Consider the following 19,318-nt stretch of genomic DNA (forward strand, 5'->3'; position numbering starts at 1 on the left):
CAGGCCTTCAGCATCAATAGATGCTCTAAATATTTTATCTCAGTTTGGCAATTTTGCAATTTGTCTATGGAAGGCTTATGCCCTTGTGAATGAGAGGTTGTAACAAAGCCAAAGTGTCAGTTTTGTATTGCTCTTTGGTTTCTGAGTCTACCAGCAAACCATCAACATGCTAATTATGTACAGATCTCCCTATTGGGAAAAATTTCTCTAAGTTTTTCTGATAATGATTAGATAAATGGTAGGAGAGTCAAGAAATCCTTGAGGAATACTTTGTCATAAACACTGGACTCATGTCTAAGTAAAACAGCACAAAAATATAAACTTGTTTCCTAGAGCAATGGGAAAAAAAGATCATAGATAAATTGGAGAAAACACTTTGCAGAGGATGGTAGTAAAGTACTAAATGTTCTAGTGTTAGAAACTACAGACATCAATGGAACAATAAATTTATTTTCTTCTTTAAGATCTTGGCTAGGTGTGGTGGCTCCCGCCTGTAATCTCAGCATTTTGGGAGGCCAAGGCAGATGGATCACAAGGTCAAGAGATCGAGACCATCCTGGTCAACATGGTGAAACCCCGTTTCTACTAAAAATACAAAAAAAATAGCTGGGCATGGTGGCGAGTGCCTATAGTCACAGCTATTCGGGAGCCTGAGGCAGGGGATTTGCTTGAGCCTGGAAGGCAGTGGTTGCAGTTAGCCAAGATAGTGCCATTGCACTCCAGCCTGGGTAACAAGAGCGAAACTCCATCTCAAAAAAAAAAAAAAAAGATATTGTCCACAGGTCAATTATCTTTATCACATTTATCTTCCTTCTTTTCTGGATGTATACCAGTACTAGTATTACAAAGTGAGTGCCTTTATAAAATTACCACTTGTCTTTCAAATTTTTTAACTAGTTTTATTTCTTCTAATAGAGCCTTTGACAAAGGGTATTGCTTGACACATGGCCATTGCTTATACTTTTTGTAAAGAATTTTTATTGATTCTACACCTGAAACTAAACCACTTGCTAGGGCCCATAGTGATGAATTGACTTGTTTCAATTCAGGGCACTTTTCCAGCACACGGGGAAAAAGCCACTTTTTGCAATATCCCTTTTCTTTCAGAAGGTACACAGTAATCAGATTCCTTTTTCTCCAGACACTTCCTATGGAATATAGAATATGGTAGTCTTTAATTTTCCTAGCAAGTCTCCCTGCAATAGATTTACAGGAGAAACTAAGAAAACCTATTCCCAATGTGAGGCTCTAATGGCATGGGAGCCACAGAAGAAAAGGAGCAAGTAGAAGGCTAAATCAAAATACCAATAACCTGTGTTCTTTAATACCAGATGGAAAGTAAGACTTTTCTTGGGAAACTGCAGAGTAAGTAGCACGTGTATCTACTAGAAAATGCAGTGAGTTAGCCTGAGAGAACGTTATTGAAATGTACCCATTATCAGTTCCCACTCTGAGATTCCCTCAGTCTGTCAGTTTTAGGTCATTCCCAAATTATTCCCCAGTCTTCTGGGCTTTTCTGATTCCCTTGTTTCTGCAGTTACTGCATCCTCTGGATTGCAACATCTGGCTTCCTGAAGTATGGCATACAGTTTTGTTTTCTTTCCTTGCTCACTGTACAGGCTGGTCAGAGTAGGGAGTATTCCTTTTACTAAATAATTCTTACTGAACAATTAACATATCAGTTTTTTTTTGTAATTTCTTTTCTTCTTCACATTTCTTTAGACTGTCCCAAAGCTAAGCAACTGCTGCTAAGATTTAAGTCTGTCTTTGCCATCCTAATACCCTTTGTCTAATTTGAGTTTGGATAGTCATCAGGGACCTGAGATGAAAATTTGAACTACCCTTGGATTCATGCAAGTAGATTTTGAGAAAGCTTCAACAAACTGCTAATGGAAATCAATGGTAGACTCTCATGTCTTTTGGATACACCATTGCAGTTTCACCCAGCTCAATTTTAGAGGAAAGATTTCAAGAATAGCTGTACGCAGTTACTCTCAGTAAGTCTCCAGATCCCTTAGTTATCCCTTGTTTGTGGAGGGTGATGAACAGTTATCTGCCCTTTGGTGCAATGGGTCATCTTCTGGTCCCCAATGTGCTTGTTTCATCAAATGAGTGGAGTCTGCTGATTATGGACTCCACACAGGATCCTGTGCACATCTCCATCCCTGGGACTATAAACTGACAACATGCTGCAGAGGATGCCTGAAAACTTCTGAGAAGCAGGGGAAAGAAGCTTTTATTTGAGATATATCAGCTGGCAAGGAGACCTGTATAACCTCTCAATGGCATCAGATGCACTGGTGATCAAATAGGAAGAGCTGGTCTTTCTCACATTGTGACAAAATTAATATAGAATTATACATTTTTGGCTTACTTTTCATGTTACTGTTTATTAGCCTAATACTATTTTTTTTTGGTCTTTTTCAAACCAGCTAGTGAAACCACTCTACATCTTTTTGTCTTCATGTGGGGACAGTCTTTTATACAAGTTCTCAATTATTCTGTAATCATGTTTCTTCATAATTTCTGCTTTCCTAAATACATGAAATATAGATGATAAGAGACTTTTGGGGGCACAATATGTGCTAAAACATTGACTGGGCTTAGGGTTAGGGCATGAAGTACACAAATCTGTGTCCTCAAACAAGGCAGATAATTCATTACCAGCTAAATAAGTTGTGGTATTGTCCTTTGTTGGAGGGAAATATACTAACTAGGAGAACCAGATGCCTAAAACACCATTGCTTTCATCTTCTCAGAAGTCTGTTAAAGCAGAGAAAGATAAAGAGACACAAGGGATTCAGAAAGAGCAGAGACAGTGGAAAAAGGAAGATTCAATAAAAGTGCCTTTAATTTTTCCATTTCCTCTTCCATTCTTCTCAATCTTTCCTTCTGGTTATGTAGATTTTTTTAACTTACCTCTAAGAATAATAACTATCCAGTAAATACCAGAAAATCATTTGCTTTGGATGAGGTCTAAGAATCATAAAAAATTCTAAAAGGTTTGGCACTTCTATGTATTTCAAATATGACAGAGATATTAGCTGTTTAGGAGAAAGAACTGCAGGCAATATCCTTGGCTTCGCCTATTTTTCCACCATCAAAGTTAATTGTAATCCTGATGGGATTTGCGTCCCAATTACCCGTGCATACTCATTAATTAAATTTGAGTTTGGAGAGAGTAGTCTATTCTGATACTATTTCAAAAAAGCAGAGATCGAAAAGGGAGAACTTATAATTCAGGGGCTCTTCTATGACTGCTGTGCGGGCAATGGACCTTCAGCTGGTCCACTCAATTCAAAAACTACCATTCATATCCTAATCCTCTTTACCAGGTAGTTGGAGAAATGTGGTTAAAAGTAAAATCTTTTGCCAGCCCAGTAAAAGCTCTCTAAAAAATAAAGGGAATAATGCAATAGTTATTCTGTTGAGTAGGATTAGAGCAGATTGTGATGTGCATCATAGGAAATCTGCTAAGGAAATTGCCAAAAAGAGAAATAGTATATAGCTAGGAAGATACAATCCATTGTATATATGTTAATTTCCCTTATCAAAACAAAAATAAAACATTTCCTGTCATTATGACAAGCAGGAAGTTAAATCACAGAGCTAAGTACCTCGGCTTTAACTCCCAGAAATACAAAGACAAGACATCATCCTCTTCTATGTTCCAGTTTATAGAGGTGGCTCCAAGGCAACCAAGAGAGAAATTCCTGGAATGCAAAACTGGCAAGAATCTTATTTAACTCTTAAAATACTTAGATACATCTAAAATAAACAAAAATTATAATTTCAAGCTTTCTAAACGAAATGCTAAAGAGAAGTTGAGGGGGGGAGTTTTATTTTTTTGACATCAGAAAATTTAAAAAATTATTTTATTATTATTGTTAGATTACATATACTCTTACACCAGCAGTAAGTTGGGAACTAGGTGAAATCAGGGCAATAGGATAACAAGCTAGCAAAGGAATAATTTAGCTGTTCTTTATGAACAGACAAAATACCATTCTAGAAGTTTCAGGCTAATGGAACAGTTCAGGACTGTAAATCTTACAGGAGGATATAACAAAGAGCAATAATTCAATTTTCCCAGAAAAACACTTCAAGGTAGTTTGCTGGCATGTTTGATATGGTATAACCGATGCACATGCTAGACAGATATAACCTCTCAATCCCATTTCATAATGGGTTTACTTTACTTTCTCTTCTACCTTCAAGCTGGAGTCTTTACCCTTGCCCATAAACCTGCATCTTTCTCCCTACTGTAGCTAAAAAAAAAAAAAAAAACTAGTAACTAAGAATCACCAATTTGAAAGTTCACATGCCCCAAAGTTTAATTAAAAGACATTTAAAATGATTGTGCATTGTCTATGTGAATGTGTTTTTGTATTATGGTGATTTAAAATATTTTCTCACATGAAGAAAGAAATGGAAATAATCTAAAGTTCCATAATACATTATGGTATGTTGATATCTTACAGTGTTCTTTAATGTCATGTATAATCCCATAATTAAATAATAGTAGTTTACCAAGTTTTTTTGTGATAAATTCCCATAAATTCTGTGACACTGACCACTGGTTACATATATGTACTGCAAATGGAATTTTCTGATGTCATTTTTACCATTTTAATAGTTGACTACACACAGGACATTTTGCAGCCATAGTCACTTCCAGGACATGGTCAACCACGCTACCATCTTCTGGTCTATTCATTGTAGAGCCACTACCAAGACACTGAATATTCTCACGTTTTTACAAGGAAAGGAAACTTTACATTTTCCTGATGTAATTTTCCAGCAATCCTTATGATAAAGTAGGCAAATATTTACTAATTTATTCTTTTGGAAACCTGTCTTTTTTGTATGTAGTTTATAATCCCTTATCAATGTGGACATTTACTCTGCAGTGAATCAGTTTTTTCCTCTTTCCTATTCTTGACAGACTTCCCCGAAACCCAAGCCCAAGGTCTTATTAACTCATTTGCTATCATCCTTATGACCTTTGACTTCAGTTCAAATATGCGACTACAGCATCATTGATGACAGACAAAACATGAAGTAATTTCCCTTCTTATGGTTACAAAATTGCATTATTGAATGAGAGATTAGTATTGAATGGATACGGTTATGCTGCATCATGTTAGCAGCATATTTCTTTAAATAAAATTATTTACAGAAAAATATATGTGACATGGGCAGCCTATCATGTACATAGTTTATTTGAAGGCGTGTGTACCCAACATTAGTATTGCAAAGTGTTAGATTTATACTCTTGAATACTTTATTGTTTTATACAGAAATATTTTAACAGTATTTCTCTAGAACAAAGTTCTATGAAACTGGGAATGTTAAGATGTATTTGCAATGTTAAAAATACTTGAATATTTGTATAGATCCTCTTTTTCTTTTAAGTTCAAAATGAAGTACTGTGTAGGACACTCTAATGGTCTAAAATTTCATGATCTTGCTACAGTTACATGGAAGATCTATCCTAGCTAAACACAAAATAGTGTTTTCATAATAACCTTGTTCACTAAATTGTGTAATTTGTCCCTTTTGTTACATCAACTCTTACTCCTGTACATTTATCTGACTTTTTTTCTAGCAAAGAAAGTATTGAGAAATACATCTGCCTTATAATTTATATGCAGAGGGTGTTTTAATAACCCATCTCTCCTTTCCTTGTTCATCTCTTTATAGGCTGACTGGAAGCTTTGTACCAGACTTGATAGTGAGCATGAGTAGCCAAATGTGGCTGCACCTTCAAACAGACGAAAGTGTTGGATCTGTTGGCTTCAAGGTTAACTACAAAGGTAATGATGAATTTCTATTGTAGGAAATTTTATTTTAATACCACTAGAGAATATTTTTAAATTCATATTTAATTGCATCTACAACATTAAAAGTTTTGCAGAACACATGCAAGAATACATTCCAAAAAAAATAATTTCCTCCTTAATTCAACTACAAATGTTAATTACACTTATCGTTAAATAAAATTAGTTTTTCCTCTAAAATGTGTCTATTTTGCATACCTCATCTTTCTCTCAGTCTATTATACTATCATCGTGTTTCAATCACACTAGACTCCTAGCCTTCTCCATAATAGGTGTGATTTTATATTCTTTAAATAATATTCCTGGGAATGATTCTTTCTATTAATTATTAAATACTTAAATATAACAGTAAAGGACTGAAATTCCCAAATATTCCAAGATGCTAATCTTTCTTACAATCTGTCATTCACGTAAATCATAGACCACAATTTTATGAAATTGCTATTGTCCATCCCAATGTCAGTAGAGATACTGATCAATGATTAATTACTCGTGTATAACAAAATAATTTTGTTCTAGTGACATTTATAAGAAATAGATGCAAGCATTATGAGGTCATATATATCTTCCACACATGTTGGACCTTGATTAAAATCAATATATACACACAATGAACATAACTAGAAATGTAAATTTGCAATTCTGACTGAAAAAAGTACTAATAAACTCAATTAAAAATCTGTTATAAAAATGAAAAAATGCAAGAGATCATCAGAATGTTGTGTTGCTTAAATTTACCATTACCATTGTAGTAAAAATTATTTTCTATCTTATCAAACAATTACTGTAAAAATTTCTCTTAATTACATGATAATTTTTAATCAGATTTTTCTATTACAAACACTACCATGCTTTTGTTTCTGGACAAATGAAAATGAATGCATGATGTTGTCTGAGAGAGAACACATTCTGTTTTTGTTTTCTTGTGACTAAATTTGGTACTATATTAATTTGAATAGTTCAAGAATATATAATTGCCAGTTTATTAAAAAGGTAAGCTTGATTATAGTCTTAATATATTCCTTATCAATTTAAAAATCTACCTCTATCCCCAGTAAATAAAACGAGGTTACAAAATTTAAAGAACAATTGGCTTAAGTTGCATGTATTTATCTACCTTGTTTTTTCTGGCAACTTATATTTTACATGCAGGGGATCTATGTGCACATTTGTTACATGGAAATATTGTATAATGTTGAGGTTTGGAGTACAGATACAGTCACCCAGTCATATTTCTTGAAATACATCTTTTTCTCTTTCTTCTCCTTCTCCTTCTAAATGGCTGAGCAAACTTGGCTTTCTTATATTTTTCATGTTTCTGTTATTTTCTTCATCCTATGAAGGTTACCTGTCAGAAAATCTATAGCCATTTGAACTTTAGAAACTGTATTAATCATTAATGATAATGCTCCAACAAGAAACATTTATTAAAACTCCTGAACAGGTTAAAGCAGCAGGGAGTTCTATCGATATTTACACAGCTCTCCCCTCTGCTATGGTTCAAGATCTGGAAGTACATTGTATAGTAATACAATTAAACATTAATTTGTTCTCCTTCTTCTCAGTTTTCAACAATAATAATTAAAAAACTCACAGATGATATACTTGAAACCAACCCAGGACATTTTAAATGAATACTGCCCTTATTTTCTCTCTCCTTTTCTCTCTTTTCTTTTCTGTCTCCTTTAGACTGCAGTCTAACCTGCTGCACGTTACTAATGATAATCTTCCAGCATCAGAATAATGATCATATTACACTCATGCTCAAAATGTTTCTCTATTTTTATCTTTATAAATAAAGTCCAAAATCTTCATACATCATTTCCTCCAGCCTTCTCCATCTCTTTTTCCATAAACTCTAATTTTACAAAATTATCCATAACTCTCTGAACCTTCCAAGTTGCTTCACAACTTTGCTTCTTTGGACATTCAGTAAATCTACCTGAATCACTGCTTTTAACTTAGCACCACTTCACTCATCCTCCAAGGCCAAGTTCAAATATTTACTCTTCTGTGAACACATGGTTAACTCTAACCATCATGGAAGACCACTTCTTCTGTTTTATAAGCAGTGATTCATATGTATTATATAACTAAATAGAAAATATGTCTTACTTGCCTTTGTATTTTTGCTAGCAATATTCCTGCCATCATCGTAAGTAGCTAATAATTATTTGTTCAACTAAACTAAATAAATGATTTAGCCTATATAAATGAGGTAATACTAAGCAAAGTATGTCCTCAAATGTTTAGTTTACCATGGTTGTTTGTACTGTGAAAATCATATTTTTGCATTTTCCATAATTTAAGACCTGTGCTCAAAGTTGAAGTAGGGTTCATTTTGAGAAGATACAAATTTTGAAGTGCACATAGCTTTAGCAACTTCGCCTACTAAAAATAATTTTCATAATTACCATGCTCTCTGTTGAGTAGTTTGTTGGTTCTAAATGGAACACCTGCTAAAAAAACTTTCCAGATTGATCTAAAGATATCTTCTGTTTTTGTCATCTGTAGATTTTGCACAAGATAGCATTAAATGTAGATTTCCTCTAAATTAAATATATGTATTAATTGAGTAGTTTCTCTCAATTTTTTAACAGTTTAAACATAGTGACTAAAATATATAATTTAGTCCTTGTTTTTTGTGATTTATTTTTATTCTTAAATTCTGTTTTGCTAATTAAGAAAGTGTTTTTGAAAGTTTACTTTAAAGAAAATATGATTTCAAATGATGTCTGCTGTCAGAAACTTAAAATAGAAAAAAGATTAAAAAGCTGGACTTTTCTGATAGAATGAGGCTAAGAAGACTTGGTACCCTCAACTGATCTGATTGCCTCTCTATTCCCTCCAAATGTAGGATGAACCCTTGGACTCCAAAAAACATAGTTTGAAAATGACTGTTCTAAGACTCTACTATTGACTGAGGAACCAAATTTTATCTATGAATATAAAATGGTACATAGTTACCTAATTAAGTAGTCATTAATTGTAGAACTGCTGCTTTAAATCTGTGGAACTATGAATGCTTTTTTCTATGGAGCTTGGACAATGTCTATCTTAAAATATAAAAAGGCAACAAATGTTGCAAATCAAGAAAACAGTATTTTATTTTAAATTTAGTTAATTTTTATTTAACTAGTATTTATTTCATGTTTTTCTCCATGAAAGTGCACTGATTACTGTATACAGTAGCATAAATGAGTATAATATCACTGGACTCTTGAAAAGTTAATGATATTCCTAACTTTTAGAAATCAGTAACAACAACGTAAGTGTAACAAAGCCGTGGCCATTCTGATTCACAGATTTTTTTGTTTGTTTGCCAAAACTGTAATTCAAGATGTGACATTAAATGCCATTCCAAAATGGAAGTATAACCTAGCTGTTCACGTTGTCCCATTTCCCTTAGAAACGTTGGTTTTGTTCCCTTGTATTTATATTTTCATTATTTCAAATGCATATTAATCAGAATTCAAGAAAAAAAAGCCAGTTCTTTTCAATGGACACATTAACATCCATTAACACTGAGCTACTTTTTGGATATATTTTCAACTTTGTCTTAGCTTAAGGAACATTAGAAAAGTAATTAACAATTATGAATATCCTGGTATATTCCAATTATTTTGCCTACATTAACTCATTAAATCTCATTAGAATGGTAAGAAGTAGGAATTATTACTCATTTTTACAAATGAAAAAACTGACTAGGATTTAAGCACCATGATGATAGGAAGTTTGGTCTGTTTTTTTCACTGCTATATAACCAGAATGTAGCCTGATTCCTAACATATAGAAAGCAAACAACAAATATTTGTGGGATGTCTGAATAAATGAATGAACATGAATGCTTAACTATTAACTTACTGCAGAACATAGTTTCGACTCTGAGTTGATTTACTTCGTTCTTTTTTCCATTATGCAATATTGTGTCCTAAGTGATTTTGAGGGGTTTTTAAGAAAAGCTGAAAATCCTAATCAGTATGAAGATTAGGTGGACACCAAAAGATTGAGTTAAATTACTGAGCTCCCCTTAGCTCATCAGGTACACATCAAAATAAAACATATGCATGCATGTGCACATGCACAAACAACACACAGACAAAAAACATCTGATTTCACATAGGAGATGTCTGCAATTTTTTGTTTTCATATTGTTACTTGGCATTTCTTAAGACATGGATTATTTATGAATGCTAACCGATTATTACTGATATAAAGAAGAGTATTGGGTTTTGCATATCTGTGTGGCATTTGGCCACTGTATTTAATGCTTTTGTTAAGTTTAACTGTTTCATGATTAGGCATAGTAAATAATTAAGAAGACATACATTAGAAAATTACAGAAAACCCAACTAATAGTGGCTTAAACAAATATGCCTTTACTATTGCCACATGACATGTCCAGAGGGTAGATGCTAATGTTATTGTTATCTGAGACACAGGTGCATTCTTGAATTCCCTCTACCTTCCTCAGCCTACTTGTCTTCATCTTCAACGTTATAATTTCGCCAGAGGTCTATCGTAGGAGGAGACTGGAACCCTCAAAATTCCATTAAATTATTGTGATGAGAGCTGGCATTTCCGTCTTACTCTTCTTTCCATGGCAATGACTTTATAGTTGAACATTTAATATATTTGACAAAGATATGTGGAAAAGAATCTTTACCAAATGTAGGGTGTTCAAATATGTTTCATCTAACTTCTAGTCAAACATTTTTCTGTATCCATTGACACAATCTTTTATTTAGTTATGTCACTCCTTTAACTGTATTCATAGTTTTTTCCAATACTGGGACAAACTTTCATTTCTATGATAAAAACCTTCTTGAAAATGATGACCAATCCTTTAATATCCCCTGGGATCAACTTACTGGCAGTTTGACTAAAATAATTATATTTGTAAATTTGAATTAGAGTTCCTTTTTGTGGTGGTTTTATAAAATTTGGGTTTTAGAATATGGTTGTATTACAGAATGAGTGAGGAAATTTGCCAATGCCTTGTAATAGTATAAATAACAAAAGTTACATGTGTTTTAGGGTAAGAAAGACCTTAGACATAAAACTATCTGGGCATTTTACTTAGAGATAAATATTTAACAAATTTATTTATTTTAATTTGGCTATAAATCTCTTCAGCTCTCTTCTTCAATTAATACTGGTCATTTATATTTTGTTAGAAAATTTCCCAGGTCATATACAATAATTTCCAAATATATGGACATTTCATGTACATTTTCTTTTTAACAAAAGTTTTTTTGAAAAAATAAAGATATAGTATATTGATATTTTATTTATGTGTATGTTAATTTCAAGGCAGTAGATTTTTTATCTTTCTCTCTTTGACTGCATCTGCTTTCTTCCCTGCCTGACAATCCTTTCTTTTTTTACTAGTGACTCAAATACTCTAGGCTCTGATAAACCTTATTTCTCTTAATTCTGTACAGCTCTACAGGTTTGGGCCAAACTAATCAAAATTCCCTTGGAAAGGTTATCACTCCAGGCCAGATGCAGTGGCTCACACCTGTAATCCTAGCACTTTGGGAGGCCAAAGAGGGTGAATCATCTGAGGTCAGGAGTTCAAGACTATCCCAGCCAACATGGTGAAATCCTGTCCCTACTAAAAATACAAAAAAATAACTGGGCCTGGTGGTGTGCACCTGTAATCCCAACTACTCGGGAGGTTGAGGCAGGAGAATTGATTGTACCTGGGAGGTGGAGGATGCAGACCATGCTGCTGCCCTCTAACCTTGGCAACAAAGTGAGATTCCATCTCAGAAAAAATGAAAAAAAGAAAAAGAAAAAAAGACAGGTTATGAGGCCAGCATCTGGGGCAACTTGTATAGTTTCTGGGTGAAATAAATATTTTTTCTAAGATGGCAAATTCTAATGGTGATTTTTCTTGGTGATACTGGTATAACTTTTATTTTATGTTGATAACTTGCCGACAGAGTCATGACAGAACCAAGGACTAGAAAGAAAAACAGCATTGTGAATATAATTGGAACTCCTAAATTTAGCAGTTCCTGAAAGGAACACTAGACCTTGGTCTTTCAATTGTTTAAAGCTAAAAATTTTCCTTTATTAAGACATAGTGAGTTCAATTTCTGCCACTAAATTAGCGTCTCAACTAAATGAATACTGATAAACACATTTGTTATCTCTTCGTTTAGTTTTTTCAACGCAGTGTTAAATTTAGTCTATAGCTTCCTCCTTATACATATTTTAAGTTCAACTTAAAAGTTTCTCCATACACAGCGAACCATAACTTACCTGAATGTGTAAACAGGCTGGAACTTCTTGTAACAATCACTGAGTTTTGGCCAACCAAAGGCTCCTTTTTCTGTCCATAAATCTTTGACCATGCAGGAGTGCTGAAGTCTCTGCAGACCTTTTTGTTTGTTTGTTTTGGGAGCTTCCTGATTTGTAATCATTCTTTGTTCAATTAAACTATTTTAATTTTAATTTGCTGAAGGTTTTTCTTTTAACAAAGTAAGAAGAGTCTATATTGTAGTTCAATGCTTTCAGATATATTTCCTTCTTTATTTAAAAAATGTGTTAACATGGAAATATATATTGCAGATGGGCCCAAGGAAAAGTGTGTACCCACAGGAAGGAACAGTTATATGTGAGTTAATTAGTTTTCACTATGCTCTTTTTTTTTTTCAGGAAAAGAAACATAGAAATATAAGAATTACCTTCTGCTACCAGTATATATTCATAATGAGCAAATTTCTTTATTTATCTTAGCACCTGTGTATTAATGCCATTTTATATTATTTAATATATAGTATTTATATAATAGATCAATAATATATATAATATTTATATATCAATATATTAAATAATATATTTGTTAACATATTAATAAATACATTAACAATAATATATGTTAGTAAATGTTAGCAATATAATATATATTTATACATTTATATGCACACAGTAAGTTATAGTCCCATTCAGTTTTGTTCTCAAATCATGAGAAATATTGAGGTGTTTTTGAAGTAGCATCAACTCCTTTGTTCTCACTTGATTAATAATGACAGGAAGAAACAATTGTTTCTCATCATTCAAATCATATTGTGTAGTAAATATTTTCTGTAAACTTTCTGTAAATAATTTAAATGATTTTTTTACCCAGAAGATTTTTGTTATAAATAGTTCAGAAATAGACCTACATATTGTGGCCAATTGATTTTCAACACAGATGCTAGATAATTGCATCAGAAAATATTTTATTTTTTTTAAATGGTTCTAAAACAGTTGTATAGCCACATGTCAAAAAAAAAAAGATTTTTAACAATTAACTCATTCAATTTATAGCAATAAACTTGCAATATATTATAGACCTAAATTTAAGAGCTAAAGCTATACAACTTTTGGAATAAAACACAGAAGAAAAGCCTAATTACCTTACTTTAGGAAAAATTGTCTTAGATAGGGGACCAAAAGCATGCTGTATGTTATGGGCTGAATATTTATATTTCTTCCAAATTTATATGATGAACCTCTCACCGCTGTATGTGATGGTGTTTGGAAATGGGGCCTTTGGGAGGCAATTATGTTTAAATGAGATCATAAGAATAAGCCCCTCATGATGAGATTAGTGCCCTTATAGAAACCAGGGACCATTATCTCTCTCTTCACCATGTGTGGATCCAGCTAGAAGTGAACCGTCTGCAAGCCAGAAAAAGAGCCCTCACCAGAACTCAACTATTCTGGCATCCTGATCTTGGAATTTTCAGCCACCAGATTGTGAGAAATAAATTTCTGTCACATAAGCTGCTCAGGCTATGTAATTTTATAATAGTACAGGAGAAAACTAAGATATTTGAAAAATTGATAAATTGGACTTCATCAAAATTAAAAGTATTTGATCCTCAAAAGGTATTGTTAAGAAAATGAATTGCAAATCACAGACTGGATAAGAATAGTTGCAGAAACATATGTAATAAAGGACCTGTATTCAGAATAAAGTAAACAAGCCAATTTAAAATGGGTAAAAGAGTGATGAAACACTTCACAAAGAAGAGATACAGATGGCTAAAAAGTCTATGAAAAACATGTTCACCATCATTGTTATTAAGACAATGTAAATTACAACTACAAAGAGATACTACTACATACTCATTACAGTGGTGAAGATTTAAAAATTTGGCTTGGCAAGGAGATGGAATAACTGGAACCCTTATACAGTGTTAGAAGGAAGATAAAAATGGTATAACCATTTTGGAAAACAGCTTGGCAGTTTCTTAAACATATGTCTACCTCACAACCCAGCGATTTTACTCTTAGACATTTTCCCAAGAGAAATAAAATCAATTGTCCATATAAAGACTTGTACAAGAATATACATAGCAGATTTTTAAAAACTTCCACAAACTGAATCTAAATATCCATTCATAGGTGAGTAATATATAGCATATGCCTACACAATAGAATACTACTCATCAATAAAGAAGAAAATGCTATTAACACATGCAACATGGATAAAAATCAAAATCAATACGTTGAGTAAAATAAACCAGATGAAAAAGAGAATGATGCTATTTATTTGAAATTCTAGAAAATGCTAATGAAAACTATAGTGACTAAAAGATTATTTGTTATCTGGGTGCATGGATGAAGGAAGGGGTAGATTACCAACAGGCTGGTAAAACCTTTACTGGGTGATAGACACTTGTTATTATTATTTTTTTTATATCACAGGGTATACCTCTGTCACCCAGGTAAAAGTGCAGTGGGATGGCCCCATCTCAGCTCACTGCACTTTCTCAAGTGATCCTCAAGTGATACTTCTACCTCAGCCCTCTGAGTAGCTGGGACTACAAGCATGTGCTACCCTGCTTGGCCAATTTTTGCATTTTTTATAGAGATGGAGTTTTGCCACATCGCCTAGGCTAGTCTTGAACTCCTGGGCTCAAGAGATCCTCCAGCCTTGACTTCCCAAAGGCCTGAGGTTACAGGTGTGAGCCACCATGCCTGGCCTAAATGTTCATTATCTTTTCTGTGATGATGGTTTCACCAATTTATCAAGTTGCATACTTTAAATATGAGTAGTTTATTGTTAATCATACCTCAATGAATCTGTAAACAATTTATGTTAATATTACCAATTATCGTTTCAAACTGAAAGCAAGTGTAAGCTCCATTATTTTAATGGTATTGCTAATTTGGAAGAAAAGAAAAAGATTATGAGCAGAATGTTTTCAACAGTTAAAAAGGCAAGAGCAATGTTTCATTCAAAATGATTAAGTAGAAGAGAAAAAAATATTCTCAGAACTTATTTTTAAATGTTGAGTGGTTACACTCTGCAGCGTTGAAGGTTTGTTCTGTTATTTTCTCAGCAGGTTGTATCTATTACAAACAAGAATTTCAAAGATATAATAGAGATTATGGTAGGGAAAATCTATATCCAAGAACCAAACAAAGGGCTGAAAATTGCATTCATTTTTCCATTGGCATTAAAACACTCAGGCTTATGCAAAGTTGTACAAAGTGAAAATTCATTATAATCAACCACTTAATCCTGGTGGTGCATCAATAAGAAATATCTGACTTTTTTATATTTCTTTTTTTTGTGAGGAACTGATCATTTCTGAGACTGGAAACATCTTTCTTTTTCTGCATATACATGACTTTTCTTCCACTTTCGCTCCATGTATTTGCTATTTTCCAACACTTAATTGTGTATTTCTCAAAAAATTCCTACCATTTGTAGAATCCCAAGACTTACTTTTGCTATATTCCTTAGATTAGAGTCAGGTTTAAAAAAAGTTTTCACCATATATTTGTATAGTGGAGAAATAAAATGATGGTATCTGGCAACAATCATTTGTATGTATATTTATTTGTCTTTTTAGTTAGCACATATAAACAGAGATCCTATACGATACATTATTGCAACCCCACAGTGCTTACCACAATAAATAAATATATCAATTTGTAATATGTAAAAGAGATCAATTAGATTAATGAAAAACTCAAATGGCTCTTAATATTAGAGAATTGCTGTACTATTAAAAGTTCATTCTTAAATTTTTAATATTAAAAATATGCATTAAAGCAGAAACTAATAATGAATGAATAATAAAGATCTGTCAGGACTGTTCGAAGTTTTATGGGTACCCAATTATCCCAAGCATTCTTTAGTTTTCTAGTGCTACAAAATCAAATTAGTAAAATAAAATTATGTAAAGCATAGTTATCTCATTTTTTAATTTTACAAATATATTCTATTTCCCCATCCCCTATCCTTTATCTAAAGTGAATTCAGTTTAGTGGGATCAAAGTTATCAATAAACCATGCTAAAATGATGACTTGTTGTTTTTTAAAAGAGCATTCTGTCAATAGTAAAAACTTTAATTAAGTGAAAAGTAAAACTGAAATTTCTAGATTCTTAGGAACTAAATTATCTGTCACATACTAACATAATATAAGCACATTACATAGATATATTTCAATGTTCGTACCATTAGATTTGAGTTCAAACTCATTTATTTAAATAATTGTTTTCCTCTGAAGGGTTCCACAGGCATTGCTGATTTAATATTTGCTGTAAGATCGGTTTCCATATCTCTAAAACAAGAAGCTTAGATTAAGTAGTCTCTGCATTTCCTTTGAGTTTTAGCATATTTTTATTAATTTGATGTTGATAAATTTATTGTGCTATACAAAAATATTACACTCAATATTGATTCGTTATCATAAACTGAGATACCTTAAATGGGACAGATGCTCCTTGTATTAATTCTGAGACAATCTCTCTCTCAGAACTTGCTGCAGATTTGATATCTTATTGTCCAATGATGGTTTCTTAGCACTGAACCAATAAAGACTTTTGGGTTTTCACATTTTTGTATCTTTTGAGATGTCTTTTTATATAATTTTTATTTTTAAAAAAATCCTGGAGTCCTAAGAAGCGTTTTCTTTTGCCTAAGAAAAATTACCAAGTTACGTGTAATATTTTACGTGCGAATTTTATAACATTTCAACCTGCCTCCCAGAATAAAGAGGGCTTTTAAGCATGACTCATGAAAACATTTATATTTGAGTAAGGTTTATTCTTTTTGTTCTTGGTGTTTATTAACTTATAGGTTTATTTTATTTTACATCCAATACACCAAGTTCTTTCAGAAAACAACTGCTTCTAAAATGTCCAATTTAACTCTGTTTATCTCAGCTTGCTGAGAACTAAGCCTTTTGGTTCTACCTGCCAAGAATTGGGATGAGTGGTAGTAGAATATTAAAAGTTATGTCAATTTAAAAATATTTATAGAGTTTCCACTATGTGTCAGGCATTGTGAAGGGGATAGGGTACATAGTGAAATACAAAAGACTTAGCCATTATATTCACTTTAGAGGGACAAAGACTGATACTTAAAAAATAATTTTACATATGATGAATACTAAAAATGAAAATCAGAGTGTGCTTTTTGGAGACTATAGCAAGTCACCTAATGCAGCCTTCAAGGAAAGATTTCCAGAGGTGTTGAACTTTGAATGAGACCTGAGGCTAAGTAGGTGGGAAGTGGGGCAGCATAACCAATATGTGCTAATGGTAACAAGTTTCACTGGAGCTGAGAGAATTTTAGGATGCAGGATGAGTGGCAGGAATGGAGAGAGAGAGGTTTTAGGAGTAATCCTAGATAAAACTGAAAAACAGGAAAGAACATGCCGTGATTCCCATTTCTCCAATGGAGGCGAAAGAACACTTCAAAGCCTTTTCATGTATGCAGATTTCCCAATCTTCCCCTGAAGACAAGGACCAGTATTTATTAAAGTAAGGGAATCATATAACATTGAAGCTGAAAGAGACTATTTTAAAACAAAAATTTAATTTTTCATTTTTATGGGTACATATTTGGAATATACATTTATGGGTAAATGAGATTTTGGTGCAGGCCTACAGTGTATAATAATTGCATCAGAGTAAATGGGGCATCCATCAGTTGAAACATTTGTCATTCCTTTGTGTTAATAAACATTACAATAAAACTTTTAATTATTTTAAAATGTACAATAAATTATTTTTCACTATAGTCAGCCTGTTCTGCTATTAAATACAAGGTCTTATTCATTCAATCTAACTGTATTTTTGTATCCATTCATCATGCACATACCTCCTCACCCCACCATCCCACTGCCATTCCCAGCCTCTGGTAACCATCATTCTACTCTCTATATCCATGAGCTCAACTGTTCTCATTTTTAGCTTCTGCAAATGAGTGGGAATGTGGGAAGTTTGTCTTTCTGTGCCTAGCTGATTTCACTTTACATAATGTCCTCCAGTTCCATCCATGTTGTTCCAAGTGACAGGATCTCATTCTTTGCTCTGGCTGAGTATTACTCCATTGTGTATATGCACCACATTTTTTTAAATTCCTTCATCTGTTGATGAACATTTAGGTTGATGCCAAATGTTGGCTATTGTGAATAGCACTGCAATAAATATGCGAGTGCAGATAGGTCTTCAATAACCTGATTTTCCTTCTTTTGGGAATATACCTAGCAGTAGGATTGCTAGTTCATGTGATAGTTTTATTTTCAGTATTGTGAGATACCTCCTCACTGTTTTCCATAGTACTAATTTACATTCTCACCAACAGTGTATGAGGGTTCTTTTTCTCCACATTTTTGCTAGAATTCATCATTCGCTATTGCCTGTTTTTTGGATAAAAGTCATTTTTATTGAAGTGAGATGATATCTCACTGAAGTTTTGGTTTGCATTTCTCTGATAATGATTTTGAGCACCTTGTCATATATATGTTTTCCATTTGCATGCCTTGTTTTGAGAAATATCTATTCAGATGAGACGTTTGCCTATTTTTAATCAGATTACTGGAGCTATTTTCCTATTGAATGGTTTATATATTCTAGTTATTAAACCCTTGTCAAATAGATAGTTTGCAAATATTCTCTCCCATTTTGTGGGTTGTCTCTTCACTCTGCTTACTCTGCTTTCTTTGCCACTGCAAAAGCTTTTAAACTTGATATAATTCTATTTGTCCATTTTTGCTTTGGCTGCCTGTGCTTTTGGGATAATAAATAAGAAATGTTTGCCCAGACAAATGTCCTGAGAGTTTCCCCAGTGTTTCCTTTTAGTAGTTTCAAGTCTTAAATTTAACCTTTAGGTCATTTAGATCTGTTTTTTTGTATATGTCAAGAGATAAGGATCTAGCTTCCTTCTTCTGCATGTGAACATTTAGTTTTCCCAGGACCATTTATCCAAGAGACTGTCCTTTCCCCAATATATGCTCTAGGCATCTGATGAAAATGAGTTCACTGCAAATTTATGGATTTATTTCTGGGTTCTTAATTCTGTTTCCTTGGTCTGTGTGTCCAAGGAAACAGACCAAGGAAATAGAAACAGTATCAAGCTGTTTTGGTTAACATAACTCTGTAGCATAATTTGAAGTCAGGTAATGTGATTCCTCCAGATTTGCCTTTTTTTTTTTCCTAAGAATGGCTTTAGCAATT

At 33.0% G+C, this 19,318-nt stretch overlaps 1 protein-coding gene across 11 annotated transcripts in view; it reads left to right on the forward strand.

The window, feature by feature from the left end:
• The window catches only part of CSMD3 (CUB and Sushi multiple domains 3), a 1,279,316-nt gene that overhangs the window by 627,820 nt on the left and 632,178 nt on the right, over window positions 1-19,318 (forward strand). For all 11 annotated transcript variants that reach the window (XM_002759280.8, XM_017965625.4, XM_035276379.3 and 8 more), the window contains one exon: window positions 5,704-5,816. In XM_002759280.8, coding sequence (XP_002759326.1) covers window positions 5,704-5,816 — 113 coding nt within the window. The remainder of the gene's footprint in view (window positions 1-5,703; window positions 5,817-19,318) is intronic.

Source organism: Callithrix jacchus, chromosome 16 (assembly GCF_049354715.1).
Source record: "Callithrix jacchus isolate 240 chromosome 16, calJac240_pri, whole genome shotgun sequence".
Lineage (NCBI taxonomy): Eukaryota > Metazoa > Chordata > Mammalia > Primates > Cebidae > Callithrix > Callithrix jacchus.